This window comes from Pygocentrus nattereri, chromosome 7, assembly GCF_015220715.1.
Source record: "Pygocentrus nattereri isolate fPygNat1 chromosome 7, fPygNat1.pri, whole genome shotgun sequence".
Lineage (NCBI taxonomy): Eukaryota > Metazoa > Chordata > Actinopteri > Characiformes > Serrasalmidae > Pygocentrus > Pygocentrus nattereri.
The window spans coordinates 39,855,955-39,882,872 of NC_051217.1; the positions used below are offsets into that span (position 1 = coordinate 39,855,955).

The following is a 26,918-nucleotide window of genomic DNA, read 5'->3' on the forward strand; positions in this document are numbered from 1 at the left end:
AGCTGTTATAGCTTCAAAGGGTGGGCTGACATCATATTAAACCCTATGGATTAAGAATCCTATCTCACTTACTTTCACATGCATGTGAAGGCAGATGAGCGAATACGTTTGGAAATATAGTGTAGGTTTAGAAATTTAATGGAATTTAAGAATTTAAGCATTAAACTAATCTACCAAGTGTTACATTACTTTCACTCACTCCCCGTGTCCACAGCGGCGATGCAGCATGGCCGCTTTGTTTACACCCGGGACCAGCTGATCGCGCTGCAGCTGGTCGGCATGGCGACCAGGACAAAGAACATCCCCGAACAGATTTTTGGAGACGGACGCACATCGGTTGCAGAGGGGGAATTAACCAGTGCACTGGGAAAGTGAGGGAGAGACAGCGGAGTCTTATGGAGAAGAAGGGACATAAGCCGCGTCTCCCCTCCATCATCATGGGCAACATGAGGTCCCTGGCGAATAAGATGGACGAGCTGACAGCACTAGCCAGGAGTCAGAGGGAGTACCGGGAGTGTAGTATAATGTGCTTTTCGGAGACATGGCTACACCAGGACATCCCGGATGACCATGTTTCCATCGATGGCTTCCAGACTGTTCGGGCCAACCGGGGCTGCACCGAGAGCGGTAAGCGCAAAGGAGGTGGGCTCGCTGTGTTAGTCAATAACCGCTGGTGTAACCCTGGTCACATTACCATCAAGGAACGTACCTGTTGCCCGGACATTGAGCTGTTGGCTGTCGGACTCAGGCCATATTATTTACCACACGAGTATTCGTATTCCATCATCGTGACTGTCTACATTCCCCCTTCTGCCAACCCGACGTCAGCAAGTGATGTCATTTATTCAACAACAGCACGTCTCCAGATGCAACACCCGAGTGCCTTTATCGCCATATCAGGTGACTTTAACCATGTCACTATGGCCAAGGCACTACCACACTTCACGCAGTATGTGGACTGTCCCACCAGAGAGGAAAGAACACTGGACCTGCTGTATGCTAATGTTAAGGATGCATACAGCTGCTCCCCCCTTCCCCCGCTGGGTAGGTCAGACCACAACTTGGTTCACCTCAGCTCCTGTTATGTGCCGCTGGTGAAGAGTCAGCCTGTGACCAAGCGAATAGTGAGTAGATGGTCTGTGGAGACTTACGAGGCACTGCAGGATTGCTTTGAGGCTACTGATTGGTCTGCACTCTGTGAGCCGCACAGAGAGGACATCGACGGGCTCACAGAGTGCATCACGGACTACATTAACTTCTGTGTGGACTCCACTGTCCCAACCAGGACTGTTAAATGTTACCCAAACAACAAGCAAAGGTAACAAAGGACGTTAAGGCTCTCCTCAACAAGAAGAAGAGGGCCTTCAGAGCTGGAGATAGGGTGGAGGTGAGAACGATCCAGAGGGAACTGAGGACAGCTATCAAGGAGGCGAAGAACAAGTACAGGAGGAAGCTGGAGTGGAAACTCCAGCAGAACAACATGAGGGATGTCTGGAATGGGATGAGGACCATCACCAGCTTCAGGTCCAAGAACAACAGAGGAGTAGAGGTCAGTGTGGACAGGGCCAACAAGCTAAATCTGTTCTTTAACAGATTTGACACGGCAGGCTCTGTCCCCCCCCAGCCTGACTCCTCTGCTGCCAGTCCTCAGCAGACCATACCACCCACCCCCCCCTCCTGATAGAGTGCCCCCCTCGTGTGATAGCCCATCTCACACCTCCATCCTTCCCCCACCCACCTCCTCTACAGTGTGTCTCACTGCTGACCAGGTGAGAAGACAACTGAAGAGACTCCACACAAACAAGGCTGCAGGCCCTGATGGGGTTCCACCCAGGGTGCTTAAAGCCTGTGCTACCCAACTTTGTGGAGTACTTCAATGTGTCTTCAACTTGAGCCTGAGTCTCCAGAGGGTCCCCATGATGTGGAAGACATCTTGCATTGTTCCTGTCCCAAAGACGCCACGACCCAGTGATGCCAAGGACTACAGGCCAGTGGCACTGACGTCTCATGTCATGAAGACCATGGAGAGGCTCGTCTTGGATCAGCTCTGACCCATTGTCCAGCCTTTTCTAGATCCCCTCCAGTTTGCCTATCAGCCCCGCCTGGGAGTTGAAGACGCCATCAACTACCTGCTCAACAGAGTTTATGCTCACCTGGATAAGCCAGCCAGCTCTGTGAGGGTCATGTTTTTTGACTTCTCCAGCGCATTTAACACCGTCTGGCCCGCTCTTCTGCTAAGATAAGCTCACAGTGAGATAAGCTCACAGTGATGCAGGTAGATGCCCCCCTTGTGTCCTGGATTGTTGACTATCTGACCGGCAGACCACAGTATGTACGCCTGCAGCACTGTGTGTCGGACAGAGTAGTCAGCAACACTGGAGTCCCACAAGGTACTGTCCTCACTCCCTTCCTCTTCACCCTCTACCCCACGGACTTCAGCTACTGCACAGAGACTTGCCACCTTCAGAAGTTTTCTGATGACTCTGCAATAGTTGGATGTATCAGCAAGGGTGAAGAGGATGAGTACAGGGCAACGGTGAAGGACTTTGTCACATGGTGCGAGCGGAACCACCTGCAGCTCAATGTGACAAAGACAAAGGAACTGGTGGTGGACCTGAGGAGGGACAAGGCATCGGTGACCCCTGTGTCCATCAGCAGGGCCAGTGTGGACACTGTGGATGATTACAAATATCTGGGTGTGTATATTGACAATAAACTGGACTGGGCTAAGAACACTGACGCCCTCTACAGGAAGGGCCAAAGTCGTCTCTGTTTTCTGAGGCGCCTGAGGTCCTTCAAAATCTGCCGGGCTATGCTCAGGATCTTCTATGAGTCTGTGGTGGCAAGTGCTATCCTCTATGCTGTTACATGCTGGGGAAGCAGGCTGAGGGTGGCAGATGCCAACATACTCAACAAATTGATCCGCAAGGCCGGTGATGTTGTGGGTATGGAGCTGGACTCGCTGACGGCAGTGTCGGAGAGGAGGATACTGTCTAAACAGCGGGCCATTATGGACAATGGCTCCCACCCACTCTACGATACGGTGATGAGACACAAGAGCTCATTCAGCTCAAGACTCATCGTACCAAAATGCACCACAGAGCGCCACAGGAAGTCATTCTTACCTGTGGCCATCAAACTCCATAACTCCTCCCTCAGTGTGTGATTCAAAAACTCAATACCAACTGTTCATATGTGCAATAACAACAATTGTGTGTGTAGAGTACTTAAATCTGGTGTACATACTGTAAATTCTATATATTGTCTTAAATTATTAGTAAAGTGTTTATTTTTACATAAATGGCTGCAACTGTAACAACTGCAATTTCCCCCTGGGATCAATAAAGGAATCTGAATCTGAATCTGAATCTGAACATTACCTATTTCCCTTATTACACACGCTTCTTCTGAGACACACAAAGCCATGACTTTTTTGCTGATAATGCAACCTCACTGAACAGTTCTTCACAGTCTGAGGAAAACACTAACTGCCTGAACAGGGGACCGATTCCTTGTTTCCCAAGGATTTTATATGAGGTGTTCATAAAGCAGATATGTTAGACAATGTTTGAGGGTACAGAACTTACTCCCTCAGTATCATCAAGGCTAATTCCCATCCAATAGCTATGGCTTCACTTGAAAATCATACAGTAGATTGTCTACAAACTGTCTTTCAAAAGTCAGTTAATCCTCAATAGTGTGGGAATTGTTATTACTACCAGTTTTAGGCTTGAAACCAGAGTGAAGGTTATGTAAATGTTAGGGTTAAGGATAGGTGAAGATCGGAAATTTAGCTGTAAGCAGCAAGGGGCAGATCCAATCCCTAACAGGTCAATGAGGTGTCATGCAGTGTGGGCCAGAGAGCCCTAAAGCGGTTTGGAATTTTTCACAGATAACAAAAAAAATACACACACACACACACACACACACACACACACACACACACACACACACACACACATATATATATATATATATATATATATATATATATATATATATATATATATATATATAATTTTATTCTTTTTTTTTCACACACACATATATATATATATATATATATATATATATATATATATAATTTTATTTTATTCTTTTTTTATGGGAATCCATGGGAAACAAGGAATCGTTCCCCTGTTCAGGCAGTTAGTATTTTCCTCCAACTGTGAAGAACTGTTCAGTGAGGTTGCATTATCAGCAAAAAGACATGGCTTTGCATGTCTCAGAACAAGCGTGTGTAATAAGGGAAATAGGTAAGGTAACAATTTACTTGGTAGATTAGTTTAATACTTCCAGGATACCTTTGCATTTGATTTAAATTCCATTAACTGTCTAGACATACACTATATTTCCAAAAGTATTCGCTCCTCTGCCTTCACATGCTTAATCGATAGGGTTCTTAATCCCCATATATACTTAACCCATATATATTTATATGTGTGTTTGTGTGTGTGTGTGTGACAAAGCAAGAATTTTGATGGTGGTTTATTCTATTGTGTATTACTGATCAGTAAAAAGCAGACCGGTCTTGTTTTTTTTTTTTTTTTGTTTTTTTTTACTGATTTTCTGTCTTTTTCGATGTGTACTCAAGTTAGTTTTTTAAGCTCTGCTTTTTCTAATACTCAAAATAAATGTATGTAAATGTAAAAGACAGAGCTAAATATTGTTAATTTGACATAGAAACGTATAGCATTTACTGTCAATTATCTGTAAAAACATGTAAAAATACCTGTTTTTTTTTTCATTTTTAGAAAAAGATTAAATGGCTGTAAAAATTGTTGATTATGGCCCTACACTCTAAATTATGAACTAATGGCAGGAACCTCTCTTGTAATCTTTGTCACACATGCAGTATTTAATATCTAGGCATCATCAGTTATATAGATGCTGAGAAATGGCTACTTAGTGCTCAGTGCTCCCCCTAATTATGTGGATGTGCATAAAGTTAGAAAGTGTACCATTGAATCATCAATATTTTGTATAAGCCTGGGAAGTTTCATTTTTGGGGACCGTGCAATCTTGTGTTGCAGAGTTGTTAGCAAATGCCAAATAAGCATTTATGAAGCATTAAAAGTCTTCTGTCCAAACAGCTGCTACCACGGGAACTCCCAACCCTCATGTACTTACAGCCAAGTGAAGCCACGTCTTATCTTATTGTTACAAATGGAATGTCCTAGAACAGTTAGTTCTAAGAAAGTCAGTGGACAACAGTAACTGCTTATTCAGTTACATTTGATGGTCTGAAATCACATCCTCCAGCAGACTAAAACATTCCTACTAGATAGTGGAATTCATTCTCAGTTTACTGATTGCACATTGCTGGATCTCACTGAAGACGTAGGCCAAGCTGCTTCTTATTTCTCACGTTAGAATAACCAGCATGACAAATTTAAAATGAAGCATATTTGGTCGTGATGTTCAGATGTATCTGTTTTTCTCTGTGCTTACTGGTGATACGCAAATGTCATTGGGCAGTTCAACACACTCAAGAAAAATGCAACCTACCAATTCTGTTAAGTCAGATAACAGATACTGTAAGGAACGCCATCATGCTGGTGGACCATCCAACCACCAATTCTCCATTAAATGCAAGCTTCCTATTACTTGTTTTATATCAAATTTTAAAGCCATACATTCTCAAAACAATCATAAGAATGCCATTTTAATGTAGAATTACTATATAAACATGAAGAAAGGCATGCTAGTGGAAAAAATCACTTTAATTTGGCAATAAACATTGTTATCTGTTATTATGCAAGTAGAACATGTGAAAAGCTTGTATGTTTATCTTTACAAAATGAAATAGATAATATACTTTAATTAAGAATAAGCTTTGGTAGACCTGCTAAGTATTTATATACCTCTCAATAAATCAGGATATTTTATAGGTGCTAAACAATTGTTCTACTTTTAGAATTTGTGTGAGAGTCTCAGAGAGCCTTGGATGGAACTTTACCCATAAGGTGTTTCTTGGTATTCTGCTCTGGCCTAAACAAGATTATGAAACACTTGGGAGCAAAAATGCAAATAAATAAACCAAAGCTTGAGGCCAGAATAGCAAATATCTCTACAGCTACAGTGAACTTTCCAGGAGAGCTGACATAAGCTGGGATAAATGTAACCCACACGGCACAGAATATGAGCATGCTGAATGTGATGAACTTGGCTTCATTAAAGTTATCAGGCAGCTTCCGTGCTAGAAAAGCCAAAATAAAACACAAAAGAGCCAGAAATCCTATATAACCCAGCACAGCCCAGAAACCTACAGCTGAACCTAATCCACATTCTAGTATTATCCTTTCCTTGTATTGCTGGAGATTTTTGAAGGGGAGAGGAGGAGATATTGTCAACCAAAGGACACAAATGAGTCCCTGTATAAAAGTGAAGGCAAGAACACTGAGTCTCTGCTGTGGAGGCCCAAACCATTTCATGACATCACTACCTGGAAGTGTAGCTCTGAAGGCCATTAACACCACTATTGTTTTCCCCAGAACACAGGAGATGCAGAGGACGAAGGTGATCCCAAATGCTGTGTGGCGCAGCATGCAGGACCACTGAGTGGGCCGACCAATGAAAGTAAGTGAGCATAGGAAACACAGAGTCAGTGAGAAGAGCAGCAGGAAGCTCAGCTCTGAGTTGTTGGCTCGGACGATTGGAGAAGTTCTGTGTTTGTAGAAAACAGCAGTCACACATACAGCTATGAAGGCCCCAGTGATGGAGAACGCTGTCAGAATGATGCTCAGAGTGTCGTCCCAGGACAGGAACTCGACAGGTTTGGGGAGGCAGACATTTCGTTGGGTGTTGGGCCAGAACTCAGGAGGGCAGTGCACACAGTTCAAAGAGTCTGAAACAAAAAAAAAAAACATTTAGGATCGCTGGGATAGGGTCCCGCACCCCCACAACCCTGAGGGAGAAGCGGTTTAGAAGACATATGTGTGTGTGTGTGTGTGTGTGTGTACTGCTGTCTAGGGGTGTGAATCTTCAGGCACCGCAAAATTCCATTCGATTATGATTCAGAGGGCTGCAATGCCATTACAAAACAATTATCAATGCATCGATATGTATCTTAACTCCACAGGCTTGGGGAGGCAGCTGTCTCGCTGGGTGTTGGGCCAAAACTCAAGAGGGCAGCGAATACAGTTAAAAGAGTCTAAGAGGTTAGAAAAGTGCAGTCAGAACCCCTATATTGGGGAAAAAATTAAATGGACTGAAATCAACTAAACTATAACTGTATATTTGTAATTGCAAAATTGTGATACACAACCTGTCTTGTTACTGATCTCTCCTTCTGCGCATGGTATACAGTCATAGCAGCAGACTGGCTTTCCTTTCTGCACAGCCTTCCTGGTTCCTGGAGGACAGCTCTCACTGCACACAGACCTTGGCACCTGACAAACATGAGACAGTTATTTTAGCCTGCATGATACTTACATTAAATTGAAGGTTTAGATGTATTTTTTTATATGATGGGTACTGAAAGGCTAAGCGGATAGTGGCTTCAGTGGTGGCTGAGGCAAAAACTCGGGTATGGGAGGAGATTGGTGAGGCCATGGATAAAGACTATTGACAGGCACCGAGAAGGTTCTGGCCTTCAGGCGCCTTGGGAAAGCGATTCCCGACCAACACTGTATACTGTGGGGCTGGGGGGCTGCTCACTTCAACTGGGGACATCATTGGACAGTGGAAGGAATTCTTCAAGGATCTTCTCAATCCCACCAATGATCCTTCCCTATAGGAGGCAGAGCCTGGAGATCCGTTCGAGGGTCCGTCCATCACTCGTGCTGAGGTAACCAAGGTGGTTGGAAAACTCCTTGGTGGCAGAGCACCGGGGGTAGATGAGGCTGACATGCCTCATCTGGACATCTGGGGCGGTCCCCCTGGAATGGCAAACTGGGGTGGTGGTCCCACTTTTTAAGAAAGGGGACTGGAGTGTATGTTCCAACTATCGGGGGATCACACTTCTCAGCCTACGCGATAAGGTCTATGCAGGTGTACTGGAGAAGAGAGTCCGACTGATAGTTGAATCTCAGATACAAGAGGAGCAATGCGGGTTTCGCATATATCTTGGGATTTTGTTCATGAGTGAAGGAAGGATGGAGTGAGAGGTTTACAGGTGGCTTGGTGCGGCATCTGCAGTAAAGCAGACCCTAAACCGGTCCGTCATGGTGAAGAGAGAGCTGAGCCAGAAAGCGAAGCTTTCAATTTTCCGGTCAATCTACATTCCGACTCTCACCTATGATCATGAGCTTTGGGTAGTGACCGAAAGAATGAGATCGCGGATACAAGTGGCCGAAATGAGCTTTCTCTGCAGGGTCGCCGGGCTCTCCCTTAGAGATAGGGTGAGAAGCTTGGCGATTCAGGAGAGGCGTAGAGTAGAGCAACTGCTCCTCCACATTGAGAGTAGCCATTTGAGGTGGTTCGGGGATCTGGTAAGGATGGCCTCTGGATGCCTCCCTAGGGAGGTGTTCCAGACATGTCCGATGGGGAGGAGACCCGGGACATGTTGGAGGGATTATATCTCTCAACTGTCTTGAGAACACCTCGGCATCCGGAAGAGCTGGAGGAGGTGGCGGAGGAGAGGGAGGCCTGGGCCTCTTTGCTTAGGCTGCTGCCCCTGTGATCCGGATTCAGATAATCGGTGGAGGATGGATGGATGGATGGATGGATGGATAGATAGATATATTTTTAAGATATTTGTTATCCTATCCATGATGGTGTTTCTTCTGTTACCGTTTACTATTGCTGGCTCTTTTACTGTTCTATGGGTAAAATATTGACTGTATCATCTAGTCACACAGACATAAGCACAACAGACAAATGCAAATCATTTCATGGTTGTCAAAAGTATTGTCTGACATTCACGGTGCTATGCACTGATGAAAGCTTTTTTTTTTTTTTTCTCATTTCCTTCATTGTTCAACTTTGACTTCATTAGTTTGGGTGAAGAAATAGTGAAATATATGCACCTACGTCCATACAAGGTATTTCTTCATTTTTTCTTAGTTTAGGTATTTGCTCATTTTTGCATTGCTATATTGCCTTTTGAAGGTTTTAGTAAAAAGAACCATGCATGATAGAATAAATGAACCTAATGGCAATGGAATTAATTATTCATCTGATGTCACATGATTTCTTAAAAACCAATTCATGCTTGTTCTCTTTTCTTGATTTTTTTTTCATAATTCCATCAGTTATCTTTAAAAAAAGTTCATTTCATGTTACAACGTCATCTTTGTGAATGGGTTTATATTCATATTAGAGGTAGTAATGATTCATGATATTTGTTTGTTTGTTTATTTACAGAAGTTTTTTGAGTTCAGCCTGTTTTGCAACTTTAACGATAAACATCTTGATTTATCACCTGTTTAACAAGGCAATTACCACACAATTATGATTTCTTCCTCTGTAATACTCATTGTTTTGAAGTCTATCATTTACTGTATAATAAGCAGCCCAGAGATCTTTAATTAGAGTTCTCTTGCTGTGCTGCTACAATCCAAGTGTTCACAACAAATCAAAGAATTCATGTAATGTATTTTCAACACTCTTCTTTTAGTTATAGATGATGAATTTAATTAACGCAATTACTTTTCATCGAATTGCTGTGTTATCAGTTATGTTGTAATTGTAAGTAAAAATTACCTCGGCTTCGAAAATGAGAGAGGCAAGTAAATGTTTCGAGTTTCATCTTTTTTTATGTAATGTAATAGTAGTAAACTGACTTTTATGGAAGTTCCTCTTTAAAAAAAATTAAAACAGTTTTTACAACTTCTTATAATGATTTTTTAATCATTTTGAGATTTGCTAACTGACCTGAATTTACAGTCAAAGACTAATGAAAATATTGTGCTGTACCTCAGTCTGTCCTCCCATCCAGCTGATAGCTCTGCTCATACTGAACTCCTGTCCTCTTGGTCTGGATGAGTCATACTGGCCCACAGTCACAAAATCCAAACCACCATCTTTCTTAACCTGCCAGTTTATGAGGTCGTAGAAGGCCATAGGATCTCCACTGGAATCAAATGAGACCTGGAAACCATTCTTTGTAGTGAAGTTCACTCTCTTGACCTGGTCGAGTATCTGCAGTGACACATATAAATTAATAAACGTTGAGTTTATAAATTAAAGCTTTGAATTTGATTTTGTTCATTATAATCAACCATGTCGATTAATTACTAAAAAATATATTTTAGCATTAACACATTTTGACATGGTAAGTCAATGGAAAAAAATAAATAAATAAATACATAAATAAAGCGGGACAATTATAACACTGAGGTGACGAGTGACGCTCCACATATGTAAAACCCGGAACAAAAGCTTTAAAAAAATCATAATAAATTAATAAAAAAATAAAATCTATTGATGTATCTTTAACGTATTGGTAAATTAACCAAAAATAGTCTATGATAATTATTCCTTTATTTTATATATTTTTTTCTGTTCTGATGTTCACTCATATATTTTGTCATTTTCTGAACAAAAGATAATGAAGGAGAATATTGTTTATGAAAAGCCATAAAGTCGATGCTTCATTTTCAGTTTAAGTTGTAAAAAAATGTCATGTTGACAAGATAAATCTCGTGTGTGTTAATCGTGAAGAAATAACATAAAATTTAAATAACTTTAAACAAAAAGTTTTTCATTTTACTTCATTTGGGGATATCTTGGAAGACGAAACACTAACTCTGAGAAGTGTGAGTTTAGAGAAATCTGATTTGATATTTCTGGTAAACGTGTTATACCTACATGATATATATATATATATATTGATGTTACCTGTGAAAGAATAATTGACTTTAACATTGAAACAGAATAACGCCCATAGAGCACCTGACACAATTAGTTAATACACAACGTAAAATACAGATTCAAGATAAACCATCCACACACATATCAATAAAGTCATGCTTATTTAAATCGTAAGGCAAGCTTGCGTCATTTTTATACCTGCCATGGTGTGAATTTAGCGCTCTTGTCGCACTGCGTGTCATTACAGATAACACCGTGGATGGCATGCGCTATGGCATACGTAGCTTTATACACCATGTTAGTCGCGCGCAGCTGCGACGTGTCTGTATACGGGTTCTGCAGCGCGCGAATATCCTCACTGCCGTCACATTCCCGCGCGCCCCCTGAGGAGCCTTTTAGGCTACAGCTGAACGAGCTCTCCCAAAACTCCGTTAGCAGAGGAGATTTCAGTGCTTGTGCTGGAGAGAGATCCAGAAGAAACTCACGAAGACCTGGAATCACTGAGCGGGGGATCCCAAATCCTATCGCCCCAGCGCACATGTTAAAGCGCAGAAACTCGGTTTCTATAATCCACGCTTCTGTGCCGATCCACTGAAGGAGAGGAGGCGGCGGCTGTCTTGTCAGCTCCTCCAACAGTAACTTCATGTCGCCTGTGGCGAGAAACGTTACGATTACCCGGGCTGTCGATCTCCGGATGACGTTCGCCAATCTCTCCAGTTTACTGTGCGGTTGTGTTCTGTAGTAGGACTCGGAGTACTCCACACAGATTCCCTCCTCCTGCGCAGCCTTTAGAAACGACGCCATTCCATTATTCCCATAGTCTGAGTCGCTGCGCACTGCCCCAATCCATGTCCAGCCAAAATACTTGACTGTTTTTGCTAGTGCGGCTGCCTGATGGTGGTCACTTGGCACGGTCCTAAAAAAGGCAGGATACTGACGCTTATCGCTCAGACATGCGCAGGTTGCGTAATTGCTCACCTGATTTAACACAGAGAAATATAAGGAAGTGTTATTTCTTACTGACATGCTTTCATTATTTCTTGTTGTCATTTATGAGATATTATATTGCCTTTTAAATTCTACTAAATTGTTATGAAATATGAAGGTTTAAAATCAACCGATTATTGAGATACTAGCCTAAAATCACCTGTGCAATTCCAAAAAGCCCCAGAATTCTGGCCATACTGATAGATGGGGTGGAAGTAGAATCTCCCACGAGAGCAGGAACAGCTGCAGCTGCAGATTTTGAACAGGAAGCAGTATCACTGAAAAATGGATCCATGCCGTTTGTAAACTGAAGTGTAGCTTTAACAGCCATCGGCACTGCAGAGCACGAGTCGTGTATCTGGTATCCTAACGTGATTCCCGGCAGGAGATCTGTTCTGTTGTTGATCTCGTGGATTGTGAACTCCATGGCACGAGCGAAGCGCAGCTCCCGGAAACTCATGCTGTTCACAAACATGAGATAAAAAAGATAACAATAAATCAGAAATATTTCACTATATACTCTCAGGCATCAACAATTCAATGAGGACTGCGTGATTTCAAACAGTGTAAATTTGATCATTATATTTTCTCCACAATCCGTCCTTCATTGTTCTCTCCACACTCACAGACAGACCTTCCAGAGCACTGTGGCTGCAGCGGCTGTCTGGTGTAGGCGTTCTGTATGGATGTCGTGTACAAATGAATGGAAAAAATCCCCCCTATTATAAAATCTCCATTCATAGAAAGACTAGGCATCAGAGGCTCAGCCCACAGTCTGCAGCTGACCGGCTCCGCTTTACATGTTGTTGTACTGAGTCCAGTTAACCACAGCAACGACACCAACACCTTTATAATCGACGTGAGCTGCATAGTGTGCTCGGTAGTGTTCTGCCCTCTGAACGCCAGAGTGACTGCATCTAAATAGCCACCTTATTATGATGCTTAGGGGATTGTGAGATCAGACTCCGGAGGCGTGGTCATGTGTTTAATAGATATTATTTTGATAGATATTTTTTTTTGAGATTGTAGTTCAACAAAGTTAAAACTTTCATATGAAGAAAAAGGAAATATGTAAAAATATGTGCTCCTATATTTTGATTTCTTTGATATAAATTTCAACTTTAAATGTCCATATTCATTCTGAACACTACATTACATATCAGAATGTACTGCCATATTTACTGAATGCATTTTGTATTTTATTTATGTATGGAATCATGTTCATAAAATACATTTGAAAATACATGTACATACGAAATGCACTACATCTCCAGAAATATTTGCCCAATTGTCTCCATCATTATGAACTTGAGTGACATACCATTGTTAATCCCAAGGGTTTAATATGATGTTGGGCCACCGTTTATAGCTATTACAGTTTTAACTCTTCTGGGAAAGATTTCCATAAGGACTTTTTTACCAGTCTTCCAGAAGTGAACTTGTGAGTTCAGACACTGATGTTGGACAAGAAGGTCTGGTTCGCAGTTTCTGCTCTTATTCATCCCAAAGGTGTTCTATCGAGTTGAGGTCAGGACTCTTTGCAGACCAGTCAAGTTCTTCCACACCACACTCACTCATCCATGTGTTTATGGACCTTATTTTGTGCGCTGGTGCACATTTATTTTGGAACAGGTAGTGGCCGTCCCAAACTGTTCCCAAAAAGTTGGGAGCATGAAATTTTGCAAAATCTGTTGGTCTGCTGAAGCATTAAATGTTGCTTTCGCTGGACATAAGGGGGCCGAGCCCAACTCCTGAAAAACAACCCCACACCATAATCCCCCTTCCACCAAACCTTACACTGGGCACAATGCAGTCACACAAGTACTGTTCTCCTGGCAACTGCCAAACCCAGAGTTGTACATCAGATTTCCAGATGGAGAAGCGTGATTTGTAATTCCAGAGAACACATCTCAGTCCAGTGGTGCTGAGCTTTAGACCTTTACATTTGACACAATGCATTGCACTTGGTGATGGAAGGCTTGGATGTAGCTGCTCGCCCATGGAAACCCCTTCCATGAATCTCTCTACACACTGTTCTTGAGCGCATCTGTTGACCATATGAACTTTAGATTTCTGTAGCGATGGACTGCAGAAATTCCAGGAAACACACTCATAAATATTGTGGAAAGCCTTCCCAGAAGAGTTGAAGCTGTTATAGCTTCAAGGGGTGGGCTGACATCATATTAAACCCTATGGATTAAGAATCCTATCTCACTTAATTTCACATGCATGTGAAGGCAGATGAGCGAATACTTTTGGAAATATAGTGTAGGTTTAGAAATTTAATGGAATTTAAGAATTTAAGCATTAAACTAATCTACCAAGTAAAGTGTTACATTACCTATTTCCCTTATTACACACGCTTCTTCTGAGACATGCAGAGCCATGTCTTTTTTGCTCATAATGCAACCTCACTGAACAGTTCTTCACAGTCTGAGGAAAACACTAACTGCCTGAACAGGGGACGGATTCCTTGTTTCCCGTGGATTTTATATAGACAATATTTGAGGGTACAAAACTTACTCCCTCAGTTTCATCAAGGCTAATTCCCATCCAATAGCTATGGGTTAACTTGAAAATCATACAGTAAATTGTCTACAAACTGTCTTTTAATAGTCAGTTAATTCTCATCAGTGTGGGAATTGTTATTACTAATAGTTTTAGGCTGGAAACCAGAGTGAAGTTTATGTTAATGCTAGGGTTAAGGGTAGGTGAAGATCGAGAATTTAGCTGTAAGCAGCAAGGGACAGGTCCAATCCCTAACAGGTTAATAAGGTCTCATATATATAATTTAGTTTTATTCTTTTTTTCATGGGAATCCATGGAAAACAAGGAATCGTTCCCCTGTTCAGGCAGTTAGTGTTTTCCTCCGAACTGTTCAGTGAGGTTGCATTATCAACAAAAAAGACATGGCTTTGCGTGTCTCAGAACAAGCGTGTGTAATAAGGGAAATAGGTAAGGTAACAATTTACTTGGTAGATTAGTTTAATGCTTCAAGGATACCTTTGCATTTGATTTAAATTCCATTAACTGTCTAGACATACACTATATTTCCAAAAGTATTCGCTCGTCTGCCTTCATATGCATGTGAAATTAAGTGAGATATGATTCTTAATCCATAGGGTTCTTAATCCATATATATATATGTATATAGTGTGTGTGTGTATAAAAAAGCAAGAATTTTGATGGTGGTTTATTCTATTGCGTATTACTGATCAGGAAAAAGCAGACCAGTATTTTTTTATTTTTTTTTTACTGATTTTCTGTCTTTTTGCATATGTGTTGTGTTGCATGTTTACTCTCTGCTTTTTCTAATACTCAAAAATGTATGTAAATGTAAAAGACAGAGCTAAATATTGTTAATTTGATATAGAAAAGTATAGCATTTACTGTCAATTATCTGTAAAAACATGTAAAAATACTTGTTTTTTTTTTTTTTTCATGTTGAGAAAAAGACTTGTTAAATGTTTCCTGAAAGCTGATTGGCTGATTATGGCCCTACACTTTAAATTAAGAACTAATGGCAGGAACCTCTCTTGTAATCTTTGTCACGCATGCAGTATTTAATATCTAGGTATCATCAGATGTATGGATGCTGAGAAATGGCTACTTAGTGCTCAGTGCTAAAATTAGAAATTGAATCATCAATATTTTGTATAAGCCTGTAAAGTTTCATTTTTGGGGACCGTGCAATCTTATGTTGCAGAGTTGTTAGCAAATGCCAGATAAGCATTTATGAAGGATTAAAAGTCTTCTGTCCAAACAGCTGCTACCACGGGAACGCCCAGCCCTCATGTACTTACAGCCAAGTGAAGCCACGTCTTTTCTAATTGTTCCAAATGGAATGTCCTAGAACAGTTTAAGACAGTAAACAGTAACTGCATATTCAGTTACATTTGATGATCTGAAATCACATCCTCCAGCAGACTAAATCATTCCTACTAGATAGTGGAATTCCGTCTACGTTTACTGATTGCACATTGCTGGATCTCACTGAAGAGGTAGGCAATAACTGCCTAATAACTGGAATAATTGGAATAACTGTTTGTTATTTCTTACGTAAGAATAACCAGCATGACTATTTTGAAAAAAAAGCAGATTTGTTCGTGATGTTCAGATGTACCTGGTTTTCTCTGTGCTTACTGGAGACACGCCAATGTCATTGGGCAGTTCAACACACTCAAAAAAAATGCAAGCTACCAATTCTTTTAAGTCAGATAACAGATATTGTAAGGAACGCCATCATGCTGGAGGACCATACAACCACCAATTCTCCTTTAAATGCAAGCTTCCTATTACTTGTTTTATATCAAACTTTAAAGCCATACATTCTCAAAACAATCATAAGAATGCCATTTTAATGTAGAATTACTATATAAACATGAATAAAGGCATGCTAGTGGGAAAAAGCACTTTTATTGGCAATAAACATTGTTATCTGTTATTATGCAAGTAGAACATGTGAAAAGCTTGTATGTATATCTTTACATAATGAAATAGAAAATATAGTTTAATTAAGAATAAGCTTTGGTAGAGCTGCTAAATATTGATATACATCTCAATAAATCAGCATATTTTATAGGTGCTAAACAATTGTTCTACTTTTAGAATTTGAGTGAGAGTCTCAGAGAGCCTTGGATGGAACTTTACCCATAAGGTGTTTCTTGGTATTCTGCTCTGGCCTAAACAAGATTATGAAACACTTGGGAGCAAAAATGCAAATAAATAAACCAAAGCTTGAGGCCAGAATAGCAAATATCTCTACAGCTACAGTGAACTTTCCAGGAGAGCTGACATAAGCTGGGATAAAAGTAACCCACACTGCACAGAATATGAGCATGCTGAACGTGATGAACTTGGCTTCATTAAAGTTATCAGGCAGCTTCCGAGCTAGAAAAGCCAAAATAAAACACAAAAGAGCCAGAAATCCTATATAACCCAGCACAGCCCAGAATCCTATAGCTGAACCTAATCCACATTCTAGAATTATCCTTTCCTTGTATTGCTGTAGATTTTTGAAGGGGAGAGGAGGAGAAATTGTCAACCAAAGGACACAAATTAGGACCTGTATGAGAGTGAAGGCAAGAACACTGAGTCTCTGCTGTGGAGGCCCAAACCATTTCATGGTATTACTGCCTGGAAGTGTAGCTCTGAAGGCCATTAACACCACTATTGTTTTCCCCAGAACACAGGAGATGCAGAGGACGAAGGTGATCCCAAACACTGTGTGACGCAGCATACAGGACCACTCAGAGGGCCGACCAATGAAAGTAAGTGAGCAGAGAAAACACAGAGTCAGTGAGAAGAGCAGCAGGAAGCTCAGCTCAGAGTTGTTGGCTCGGATGATGGGAGAAGTTCTGTGTTTGTAAAAGACAGCAACTACACATACAGCTATGAAGGCCCCAGAGATGGAGAACACTGTCAGGATGATGCTCAGAGTGTCGTCCCAGGACAGGAACTCCACAGGCTTGGGGAGGCAGCTGTCTCGCTGGGTGTTGGGCCAAAACTCAGGAGAGCAGCGAATACAATTAAAAGAATCTAAGAGGTTAGAAAAGTGTAGTCAGAACCCTTATATCGGGGGAAGAATGCAAGGGACTGAAATCAACTAAACTATTACTGTCACAAGCAATGTTGCAAATTTGTGATACCCAACCTGTCATGTTACTGATCTCTCCTTCTGCACATGGTATACAGTCATAGCAGCAGACTGGCTTTCCTTTCTGCACAGTCTTCCTGGTTCCTGGAGGACAGCTCTCACTGCACACAGATCTTGGCACCTGACAAACATGAGACAGCTGCAAATCATTCACATTTAATCTGATAAACAAACAAACAAACCAATGCCTAAATATAATTTTCAGAATTTCGGTATCCCATTATTCAATTTAATGTTTTTGTCTATCTATCTATCTTTCTATCTTTCTATCTATCTATCTATCTATCTATCTATCTATCTATCTATCTATCTATCTATCTATCTATCTATCTATCTATCTATCTATCTACCTATCTATCTATCTATCTATCTATCTATCTATCTATCTATCTATCTATCTACATCTGATATCATAAGGAAAGAATGAGTGACATTTATTTTTTTTTTCTGGTTTGTCATAAATATCTGTTATCTTTCAGTTTTCATTAGTCATGGATCCATAATTTTAGCCTCACATTAAATGATACTTACATTACATTGTAGGTTTAGATATATGTTTAAGATGCTTGTTATCCTATCCATGATGGTGTTTCTTCTGTTACCGTTTACTATTGCTGGCTCTTTTACTGTTCTATGGGTAAAATATTGACTGTATCACCTACTCACACAGACATAAGCACAACAGACAAATGCAAATCATTTCATGGTTGTCAAAAGTATTGTCTGACATTCACGGTGCGATGCACTGATTAATGTTTTTTTTCTCATTTCCTTCATTGTTCAACTTTGACTTCATTAGTTTGGGTGAAGAAATAGTGAAATATATGCACCTACTGCCATACAAGGTATTTCTTCATGTTTTTCTTAGTTTAGGTATTTGCTCATTTTTGCATTGCTATATTGCCTTTTGAAGGTTTTAGTAAAAAGAACCTTTTCTCAAGAGGTTTTCTTGATTTGTTTTTCACATTTTTCATCAGTTATCAATAAACAACGTTGATTTGATGTCATAACGTCATATCTGTAAATGGGTTTAGATTTATAAAAGAGGTAGTCCTGATTCACGATTTTCGTTTGGTTGTTTAAGGAGCAATTTTTTGAGTTCAGCCTGTTTTTCAACTTTCGAGTTAAACAACTTGATTTCTCATCTCTTTAACAAGTCAATTACCGCACAATTATGATTTCTTCCTCTGTAATAATCATTATTTTGAAGTCTATAATTTGTTGTATAATAAGCAGCCCAGAGATCTTTAATTACAGTTCTTTTGTCGTGCTGCTACAATCCAATTGTTCACAGCAAATCAAAGAATTCATGTAATGTATCTTCAACACTCTTCTTTTAGTTATAGATGATAAATTTAACTAACGCAATTACTTTTCATCGAATTGCTGTGTCATCAGTTATGTTGTAATTGTAAGCAAAAATTATCTCGGCTTCGAAAATGAGAGAAGCAAGTAAATGTTTCGAGTTTCATCTTTTTTTATGTGATGTCACAGTAGTAAACTGACTTTTATGGAACTCCCTCTTTAAAAAAAAAATAAAACAGTCTTTTCAACTTCTTATAACGACTTTTTTTTATCATTTTGAGATTTGCTAACTGACCTGAATTTACAGTCAAAGACTAATGAAAATATTATGCTGTACCTCAGTCTGTCCCCCCATCCAGCTGATAGCTCTGTTCATACTTAACTCCTGTCCTCTTGGTCTGGATGCGTCATACTGGCCCACAGTCACAAAATCCAAACCACCATCTTCCTTAACCTGCCAGTTTATGAGCTCGTAGACGGCCACAGGATCTCCACTGGAATCAAACGAGACCTGAAAACCATTCTTTGTAGTGAAGTTCACTCTCTTGAGCTGGTCGAGTATCTGCAGTAAAACATAAATTAATAAAGTTTGAGTTTGTAAATTAAAGCTTTGAATTTGATTTTGTTCATTATGATCAACATTACATTTTGACATGGTGAGTCAATGAAAAAAAAATAAATACATAAATACATAAATAAATAAATCAGTGGGGAAATTATACCACTGAGGTGACGAGTGATGACACACATATGTAAAACTCCGAACAAAAGTTAAAAAAAAAATCTATTGATGTATCTTTAACGTTTTGGTAAATTAACCAAAAATAGTCTATGATAATTATTCCTTTATTTTCTATATATTTATTCCCTTTCAATGTGTACTTTAGATATTTTGTCATTTTGAAGGATGAATGAAGGAGAATATTGGTTATGAAAAGCCATAATTTCGATGCTTCATTTTCAGTTTAAGCTGTAAAAAAAATTTATGTTGACAAGAGAAATCTCGTGTGTGTCAATCGTGAAGAAATTACATAAAATTTAAATAAGTATAAACAAAAAGTTTTTCATTTTAATTCATTTGGTGATATCTCGGAAGACGAAACACTAACTCTGAGAAGTGTGAGTTTAGAGAAATCTGATTTGATATTTCTGGTAAACTTGTTATACCTACATGATATATATATATATATATATATATATATATATATATATATATATATATATATATATATATATATATATATTGATGTTACCTGTGAAAGAATCATTGACTTTAACATTGAAACAGAATAACGCCCATAGAGCACTTGACACAATTAGTTAATACACAACGTAAAATACAGATTCATGATAAACCATACACACACATATCAATAAAGTCATGCTTATTTAAATCGTAAGGCAAGCTTGCGTCATTTTTATACCTGCCATGGTGTGAATTTAGCGCTCTTGTCGCACTGCGTGTCATTACAGATAACACCGTGGATGGCATGCGCTATGGCATACGTAGCTTTATACACCAGGTTTGATGTTGTATAAGTGTCTGTATACGGGTTCTGCAGCGCGCGGATATCCTCACTGCCGTCGCATTCCCGCGCGCCCCCTGAGGAGCCTTTTAGGCTACAGCTGAACGAGCTCTCCCAAAACTCCGTTAGCACAGGAGATTTCAGTGCTTGTGCTGGAGAGAGATCCAGAAGAAACTCACGGAAACCGGGAATCACCGAGCGGGGAACTCCAAATCCTATCGCCCCAGCGCACATGTTAAAGCGCAGAAACTCTGGTTCTATGATCCAGGCCTCGCTGCCGATCCACTGAAGGAGAGGAGGCGGCTGTCTTGTCAGCTCCTCCAACAGTAACTTCATGTCGCCTGTGGCGAGAAACGCTACTATTACCCGGGCTGTTGATCTCCGGATGACGTTCGCCACTCTCTCCAGTTTACTGCGCGGTTGTGTTCTGTAGTAGGACTCGGAGTACTCCACACAGATTCCCTCCTCCTGCGCAGCCTTTAGAAACGACGCCATTCCATAATTTCCATAGTCTGAGTCGCTGCGCACTGCCCCAATCCATGTCCAGCCGAAATACTTGACAATTTTTGCTATGGCGGCTGCCTGATGGTGGTCACTTGGTATGGTCCTGAAGAAGGCAGGATACTCGTGCTTATCGCTCAGACATGCGCAGGTTGCGTAATGGCTCACCTGATTTAACACAGAGAAATATAAGGAAGTGTTATTTCTTATTGATATGATTTCATTATTTTTTTCATTATTCATTGTTGTCATTTATGAGATATAACATGGCCTTTTAAATTCTATTAAAACTGTTATAACAGTTTTAAAATCCACCGGTTACTGTGATACTAGCCTAAAATCACCTGTGCAATTCCAAAAAGACCCAGAATTCTGGTTATACTGATAGATGGGGTGGACGTAGACTCTCCCACGAGAGCAGGAACAGCTGCAGCTGCAGATTTTGAACAGGAATCAGTATCACTGAAAAATGGCTCCATGCCGTTTGTAAACTGAAGTGCAGCTTTAACAGCCATCGGCACGGCAGCGCACGAGTCGTGTATCTGGTATCCTAACGTGATTCCCGGCAGGAGATCTTTTCTGTTGTTGATCTCGTGGATGGTGAACTCCATGGCACGAGCGAAGCGCAGCTCCCTGAAACTCATGCTGTTCACAAATATGAGATAAAAAAGATAACAATAAATCAGAAATATTTCACTATATACTCTCAGGCATCAACAATTGAAGGAGGACTGCGTGATTTCAAACAGTGTAAATTTGATCATTATATTTTCTCCACAATCCGTCCTTCATTGTTCTCTCCACACTCACAGACAGACCTTCCAGAGCACTGTGGCTGCAGCGGCTGTCTGGTGTAGGCGTTCTGTATGGATGTCGTGTACAAATGAATGGAAAAAATCCCCCCTATTATAAAATCTCCATTCATAGAAAGACTAGGCATCAGAGGCTCAGCCCACAGTCTGCAGCTGACCGGCTCCGCTTTACATGTTGTTCTGAGCCCAGTTAACCACAGCAACGACTCCAACACCTTTATAATCGAAGTGAGCTGCATAGTGTGCTCGGTAGTGTTCTGCCCTCTGAACGCCAGAGTGACTGCATCTAAATAGCCACCTTATTATGATGCTCAGGGGATTGTGAGATCAGACTCGGTGGGCGTGGCCATGTGTTTAATAGTAATTATAGTCACAGGTAAAACTCGTTTTTTATTTGTCAGAGACGTATTCACTCCCAAGCATGACAGTACAATTTCACACTAGAGTTAGTACTTCAACAAAGTTAAGACTCTTATATGAAAAAAATAAATATGTAAATATATGTGGGACTATATTGTGATTTCTTTGATATAAATTTCAACTCTACAAGTCCATATACATTCTAAACACTCCATTGCATATCAGATTATACTGCCATATTTACTGAATGCATTTTATGTCTTATGTATGGAATTTTATTCATAAAATACATTTGAAAATGCATGTATATGAAATACACTATATTTCCAAAAGTACTCGCTCACTTGCCTCCACACTCATATGAACTTGAATGCCATCCCATTCCTAATCCATAGGGTTTAATATGATGTTGGGCCACCCTTAAATTCTTCTGGGAAGGCTTTCCATTAGAAATTTTTGACCATTCATCCAGATGTGCATTTTGGAGGTCAGACACTGATGTGGGACAAGTAGACCTCGCTCACAGTCTCTGCTCTTAATCATCCCAAAGGTGTTCTATCGAGTTGAGGTCAGGTATCTGCAGGCCAGTCGAGTTCTTCCACAGCACACTTGCTCATCCATGTCTTTATGGACCTTGCTTTCTGCACTGGTGCGCAGTAATGTTGGAACAGAGAGGAGCCGTCTTCAAACTGTTCCCAAGAAGTTAGGAGCATGAAGTTGTCCAAAATGTTTCGGTCTGCTCACTGAAAAATGTGTTGATTTTACTTAAAAACATAGTGCAATGCTTTTGCAAGCTTTTTAAAAGTATAATCCACAACTTTCTTTAGCAACTTTTACTAAAAATCTTAAAGTGACTACTAAGAAATCAGAGTTTTGTTTCACAGGCAGGTTGTACTACAGCTGTACACCAAATTAGCACTGCACAAATAAGTCTTTTAGTGAACTTCAAAACATCATTTTATTTCAAGAAATGGTATGCAAAGCACAGCACCACGACCACAGTACTCTTCCCTATGGAAGCAAGCATGAAAGGTCCAGGTGAAAAACAAATGAAAGTGTCTTCCTGAGTCCAAGTTCCACCTTATTTATTATTTTTCTCCCTCAATATTTTACTTAGTAGTAGAGGTTTAAAAAACCTAACAATCATGCTCTGCTATCTTCGAAAAGCAGGGGACATGAGAGCTCTGCTTTCTGCTTATCCTTCAGGGCACAAAATACACCACAGGGGATGCTTTTTCAGGGAAGCTAAGCAGGTAATAATTAGAATACAAAACCAGCTTCAACCAGCAGGCACCAACTTGGATTTGATTAATGACAGCTGTGATACTGGGCAAGTCAAATGTAAGTTATTTCTATTTTTATTAAATGTTAAATGTGTCAGATGATGCTATGAATGAAGTAATCAGCTTATTGATGTTGGAATGGGTGGTTCTGTATATTGGGTACCTACCATTTCAGCCAGATAGGCTTGGTTCACATTTATGTGTTGTTAATATGGGCTGAGTCTCAAACAGCTTCTCTCTGTGTGGTACGGAACTGTAAACACTACTATACAATATAACTATACACGATGTAGGTTTGAAATCAGCAGCTTCTCTACCTTAGTGCATTAAATGTTTAATACGAAGTAATTCATACACAGACACAGGCTCCATGACTGTATTAAACAATGAAGTGAAATTTGACTTATGAAGGGCACAACGTAGGGGGTGGCGAACAATTTGAGATTCAGCCCATATTAATACATTAATGCTAACAAATCCTGTCTGACTGCATTAGATGGTAGTAATCACACATTACCACCCTATGTCAACAGTAATTAGCTAATTACTCCATCCACAGCATGTTCCATCACATTAATAAAAAAAACAAAACTACTAATATTTGACCCAGTGTCATGACTGTCATTAACTGAATCAAAGTTTCTCCCTGCTCCCAGATTTTACCTGCTTAGCTCCCCAAAAAAAAAAAAAAAAAAAAAAAAAAAAAACTATGCCGTTCTAGCATGCTGACTGTTAGCAATTGCATTTTTTCCATCTGCATTACCCTTCAGGTGCGCTGAAACATCACATCAAATTTCAGCTGGAGAAGCAACAAAGGAGCTGTAACGTCCACGGGGGCAGGCGGGCCTGCGACGACGATCATAGAGACTGTCAGCGGATCCGGAGGCGTGGCGATGGGCGGCAGATCCAGAGGCGCAGACTTGCTGCGGGGTGCGGCCACAGGATCAGGAATGCCGCGGGGTGTGGCCACGGGATCAGGCTTTCGGGCTGGGGACCTCTGCTCCAACCTGGAGCAACACAGACACAGAACCCACTCGGCCATTCTCAAGGCTCACTCGAGGGATTGGCATCTCGCAGTGGCGCTTGAGGACGAGCTGAGTACCAAAATACGGGTTTTCTGTATTCTCCATTCGTCTGGCCAAATCTTGCGCTGCAGGTCGCTCCTCCTTGCAGTGTTGCTCAAGATGGGCAGCCCCAAGGCGCTTACCTGAGTGCTCGGCAGGAAGGTCCTTCGCCTTCTTACAGGACCGATGAGACGCTCGTGTTCCCTCAGCACCAGGGGATTTGCTCTCACTGGTGGGGCGGCATTGGGACGCGGGTAACTCAAGTTGCGTGGAAACAGACAGAGTTTCGTCTCACCAGAACTGCCACAAACCAGTGTGTCGCTTACCTGCTGCGTCCTGTGGTGGCTGGTCTTCATGTAACGTGGAGCGAGGTAGCAGACGCATGTGCAGAGGTGAGTGACTTTTATTGAGGGCAAATCCAGGATGAGGGTCATAGAGCCAATAAGTACAGAATGGGGTGTAGACATGACGAGCAACACAAACAACCAAATAGTTCTAACAAAAACCAACACATCAAACAAAGGCCAGTGAAAAACAAAGGCCAAACACAGGGCTTAAATACACACCGAGGAGATGAGGGACAGGTAAAAACAATCAGGGGTGGAGTAACCAAACAAGGGGCAGCACTTTGAAAACCAAAACAAACGCACATGAAAGATCAAAACAAAGGAGCACATGGAGTAGAGGGAGGAGCCAATCTTGACACAGAGCCCTTTCATGAAATTATGAAATCAAAAAAGCTGAATAAATGGACAAAGAGTGTAGATACAAGAGATGGTTTTAATGAAGTGGCCTGTCAGTATGTGTTACATATACTGTATATTATGGCACTGTGACAATGATATCCAATAGCTGCAACAAATATTTGGGAATTGGGATCTCAAAAATCACTCCAAAACTCTACATACTGAAAATAAGCACACAATTGCTGCTGTTCTTACCATAACTCAGAAGGAGTGTGATCAACAACGGCTTCCCTGGATCAGATATAACAAAGAAAGAAAGATTTATCAGTTCATTTTGCTCAAAGTCATTTAGATAAACACTGTGATTATGAGCTGACAGTTTTAAATACACTGCATTGTAACATCAATCTACCTGCCATTTTACATTCATGAGCGTTCAGTGGTTATGCTGGTTTACCTACCTCACTTGGGATGCAGGAGTGGGTTTAGATATGTCCTTTTTATTAAACTGTAGGGTGTAACGTGATGGGATGGGACGAATATATGTACCCTTACACCAATAAATACGACTATTTCTTTTCTCTACTGAGCCCTCCTAAATGTCCGCTAAAGCAGGTCACACTGAGCATCTGAAGTCAGCGTTGGAAAAACTCAAGCATCCATCTCCAAACTTTACTCACAGAAATTCCTCAATTTCTGCTAACATTAGTGACAGCAAGCGTACACTGCCTAACTAGCTAACCACAAAAAAGTAAAAACACAAAATAAACAAGGACGCAGGTTGATTAATTACTGGTGAACACAGTGCTGCACACTGACTCCAGATAAACACAGTGTGGGTCACAGGCGGGGTACCAACGCCATTTTAGTTTGGACAAAAGAGTCACTTGACCACACAAAATCTACAGTTTCACAAGTTGCCTGCTCAATTGAAATGTTATGTCTATCCTCCCTATCTACAATTTGTCAGAGATGTTTACAGCATCCCAGTTTATTAAGGAGATGTAATTTTAGTAGATTTAGTTTTAGTAGTTTGATACTTGCCTAATTCCAGCCGTGAGCCAACACATTTCACCAACCGTAGAGCTGCGTCTCTAACAGCAGCTCAAACTGAATTGCAGAAGTCATTTAATCTGCACAATTAAACTCTGTTCTCCTTTTACTTTTCACCAGCATGCACAACGATTGCACTTCCTGAAGAGAGGAAATCACCGTCACCGTCTCAAACTTCTCCCCACTGCCTGCATAGTGCACTACTTTAACAATAACGTAGTCATTGAGTAGTGACAAAGTGTTAAATAGAGAGTTAACTGAGTTTGAACCTTTGGAACTGTTCTTGAACAGTTTTTAAAGACGCAGCTCCACACGTGTGAACACGCTGTTAACAGTTACGTATAAAATATTCAAACTCAAAAACAACTCAAAACTGTAAACACTTAAAAATTATCAGTCATTTTGCTCATATCCATGCAATCCTTCCTTCAGATGTTATGCATGTGGTCCATCTTTTTCTTCTTCGCACCAAAGTCCTTAGTCACTTGCTGTCTCAAAAAGATTCAAATATTTAGTGTATTCAATTCTATAGTCATGCTGGCATTCCTCAAATTTATATGCAATGTTTCTGCAAAATTCTGAGTATAATAAACACACAAAATATTGGGCTACACTTATTATTTTAATTAAGTGAAGTTTAAGAAGTGTAATTTTAGGTAAAATCTACTAATTTTAATGAGCAATAATTACTGGACTCAAGAATCCTTTTTTAGAGTGCTGAAGCATTAAGAGTTAATTTCACTGGAACCAAAGGGGCGAGCCCAACTCCTAAATAACAGCACCACACCATAATGCCCCTCCACCAAACTTTCCACTTGGCACAATACAATCAGACAAGTAATCTTTATCCTGGCAACTGCCAAACCCAGACTCATCCATCGGATTGCTAGACAAAGAAGCGTGATTTGTCACACCAGAGAACACATCTGC

General features: G+C 40.6%; 2 protein-coding genes and 1 pseudogene across 2 annotated transcripts; 1 reads left to right on the forward strand and 2 right to left on the reverse strand.

The window, feature by feature from the left end:
- LOC108434107 overlaps window positions 1-26,918 on the forward strand; it is a 212,065-nt pseudogene that overhangs the window by 13,599 nt on the left and 171,548 nt on the right.
- On the reverse strand, window positions 5,934-12,612 carry LOC119263710 (extracellular calcium-sensing receptor-like). The gene is made up of 6 exons (XM_037540178.1): window positions 12,377-12,612; window positions 11,903-12,203; window positions 10,954-11,733; window positions 9,859-10,083; window positions 7,268-7,391; window positions 5,934-6,847 (listed from the first exon to the last, which is right to left on the reverse strand). The coding sequence occupies exons 1-6, from the start codon at window positions 12,610-12,612 to the stop codon at window positions 5,934-5,936; spliced, it is 2,580 nt and encodes an 859-aa protein (XP_037396075.1).
- LOC119263715 (extracellular calcium-sensing receptor-like) lies at window positions 16,367-21,670 on the reverse strand. Its single transcript, XM_037540189.1, has 6 exons — window positions 21,537-21,670; window positions 21,075-21,369; window positions 20,128-20,898; window positions 19,041-19,265; window positions 17,396-17,519; window positions 16,367-17,280 (listed from the first exon to the last, which is right to left on the reverse strand). The coding sequence occupies exons 1-6, from the start codon at window positions 21,668-21,670 to the stop codon at window positions 16,367-16,369; spliced, it is 2,463 nt and encodes an 820-aa protein (XP_037396086.1).

What these genes read in the sequence shown, in the direction of transcription:
- LOC119263710 (XM_037540178.1), bottom strand. Translation starts at nt 12,612, where the DNA reads ATGCAGCTCACGTCGATTATAAAGGTGTTGGTGTCGTTGCTGTGGTTA. An exon ending in CAGCCACAGTGCTCTGGAAG is followed by an intron (nt 12,204 to 12,376) that starts GTCTGTCTGTGA and finishes GTTTGTGAACAG; the next exon opens with CATGAGTTTCCGGGAGCTGC. An exon ending in AGAGATCAGTAACAAGACAG is followed by an intron (nt 6,848 to 7,267) that starts GTTGTGTATCAC and finishes TTTTTGTTTCAG; the next exon opens with ACTCTTTGAACTGTGTGCAC.
- LOC119263715 (XM_037540189.1), bottom strand. Translation starts at nt 21,670, where the DNA reads ATGCCTAGTCTTTCTATGAATGGAGATTTTATAATAGGGGGGATTTTT. An exon ending in TCTGGAAGGTCTGTCTGTGA is followed by an intron (nt 21,370 to 21,536) that starts GTGTGGAGAGAA and finishes GAACAGCATGAG; the next exon opens with TTTCAGGGAGCTGCGCTTCG. An exon ending in GGATGGGGGGACAGACTGAG is followed by an intron (nt 17,520 to 19,040) that starts GTACAGCATAAT and finishes CATGTTTGTCAG; the next exon opens with GTGCCAAGATCTGTGTGCAG.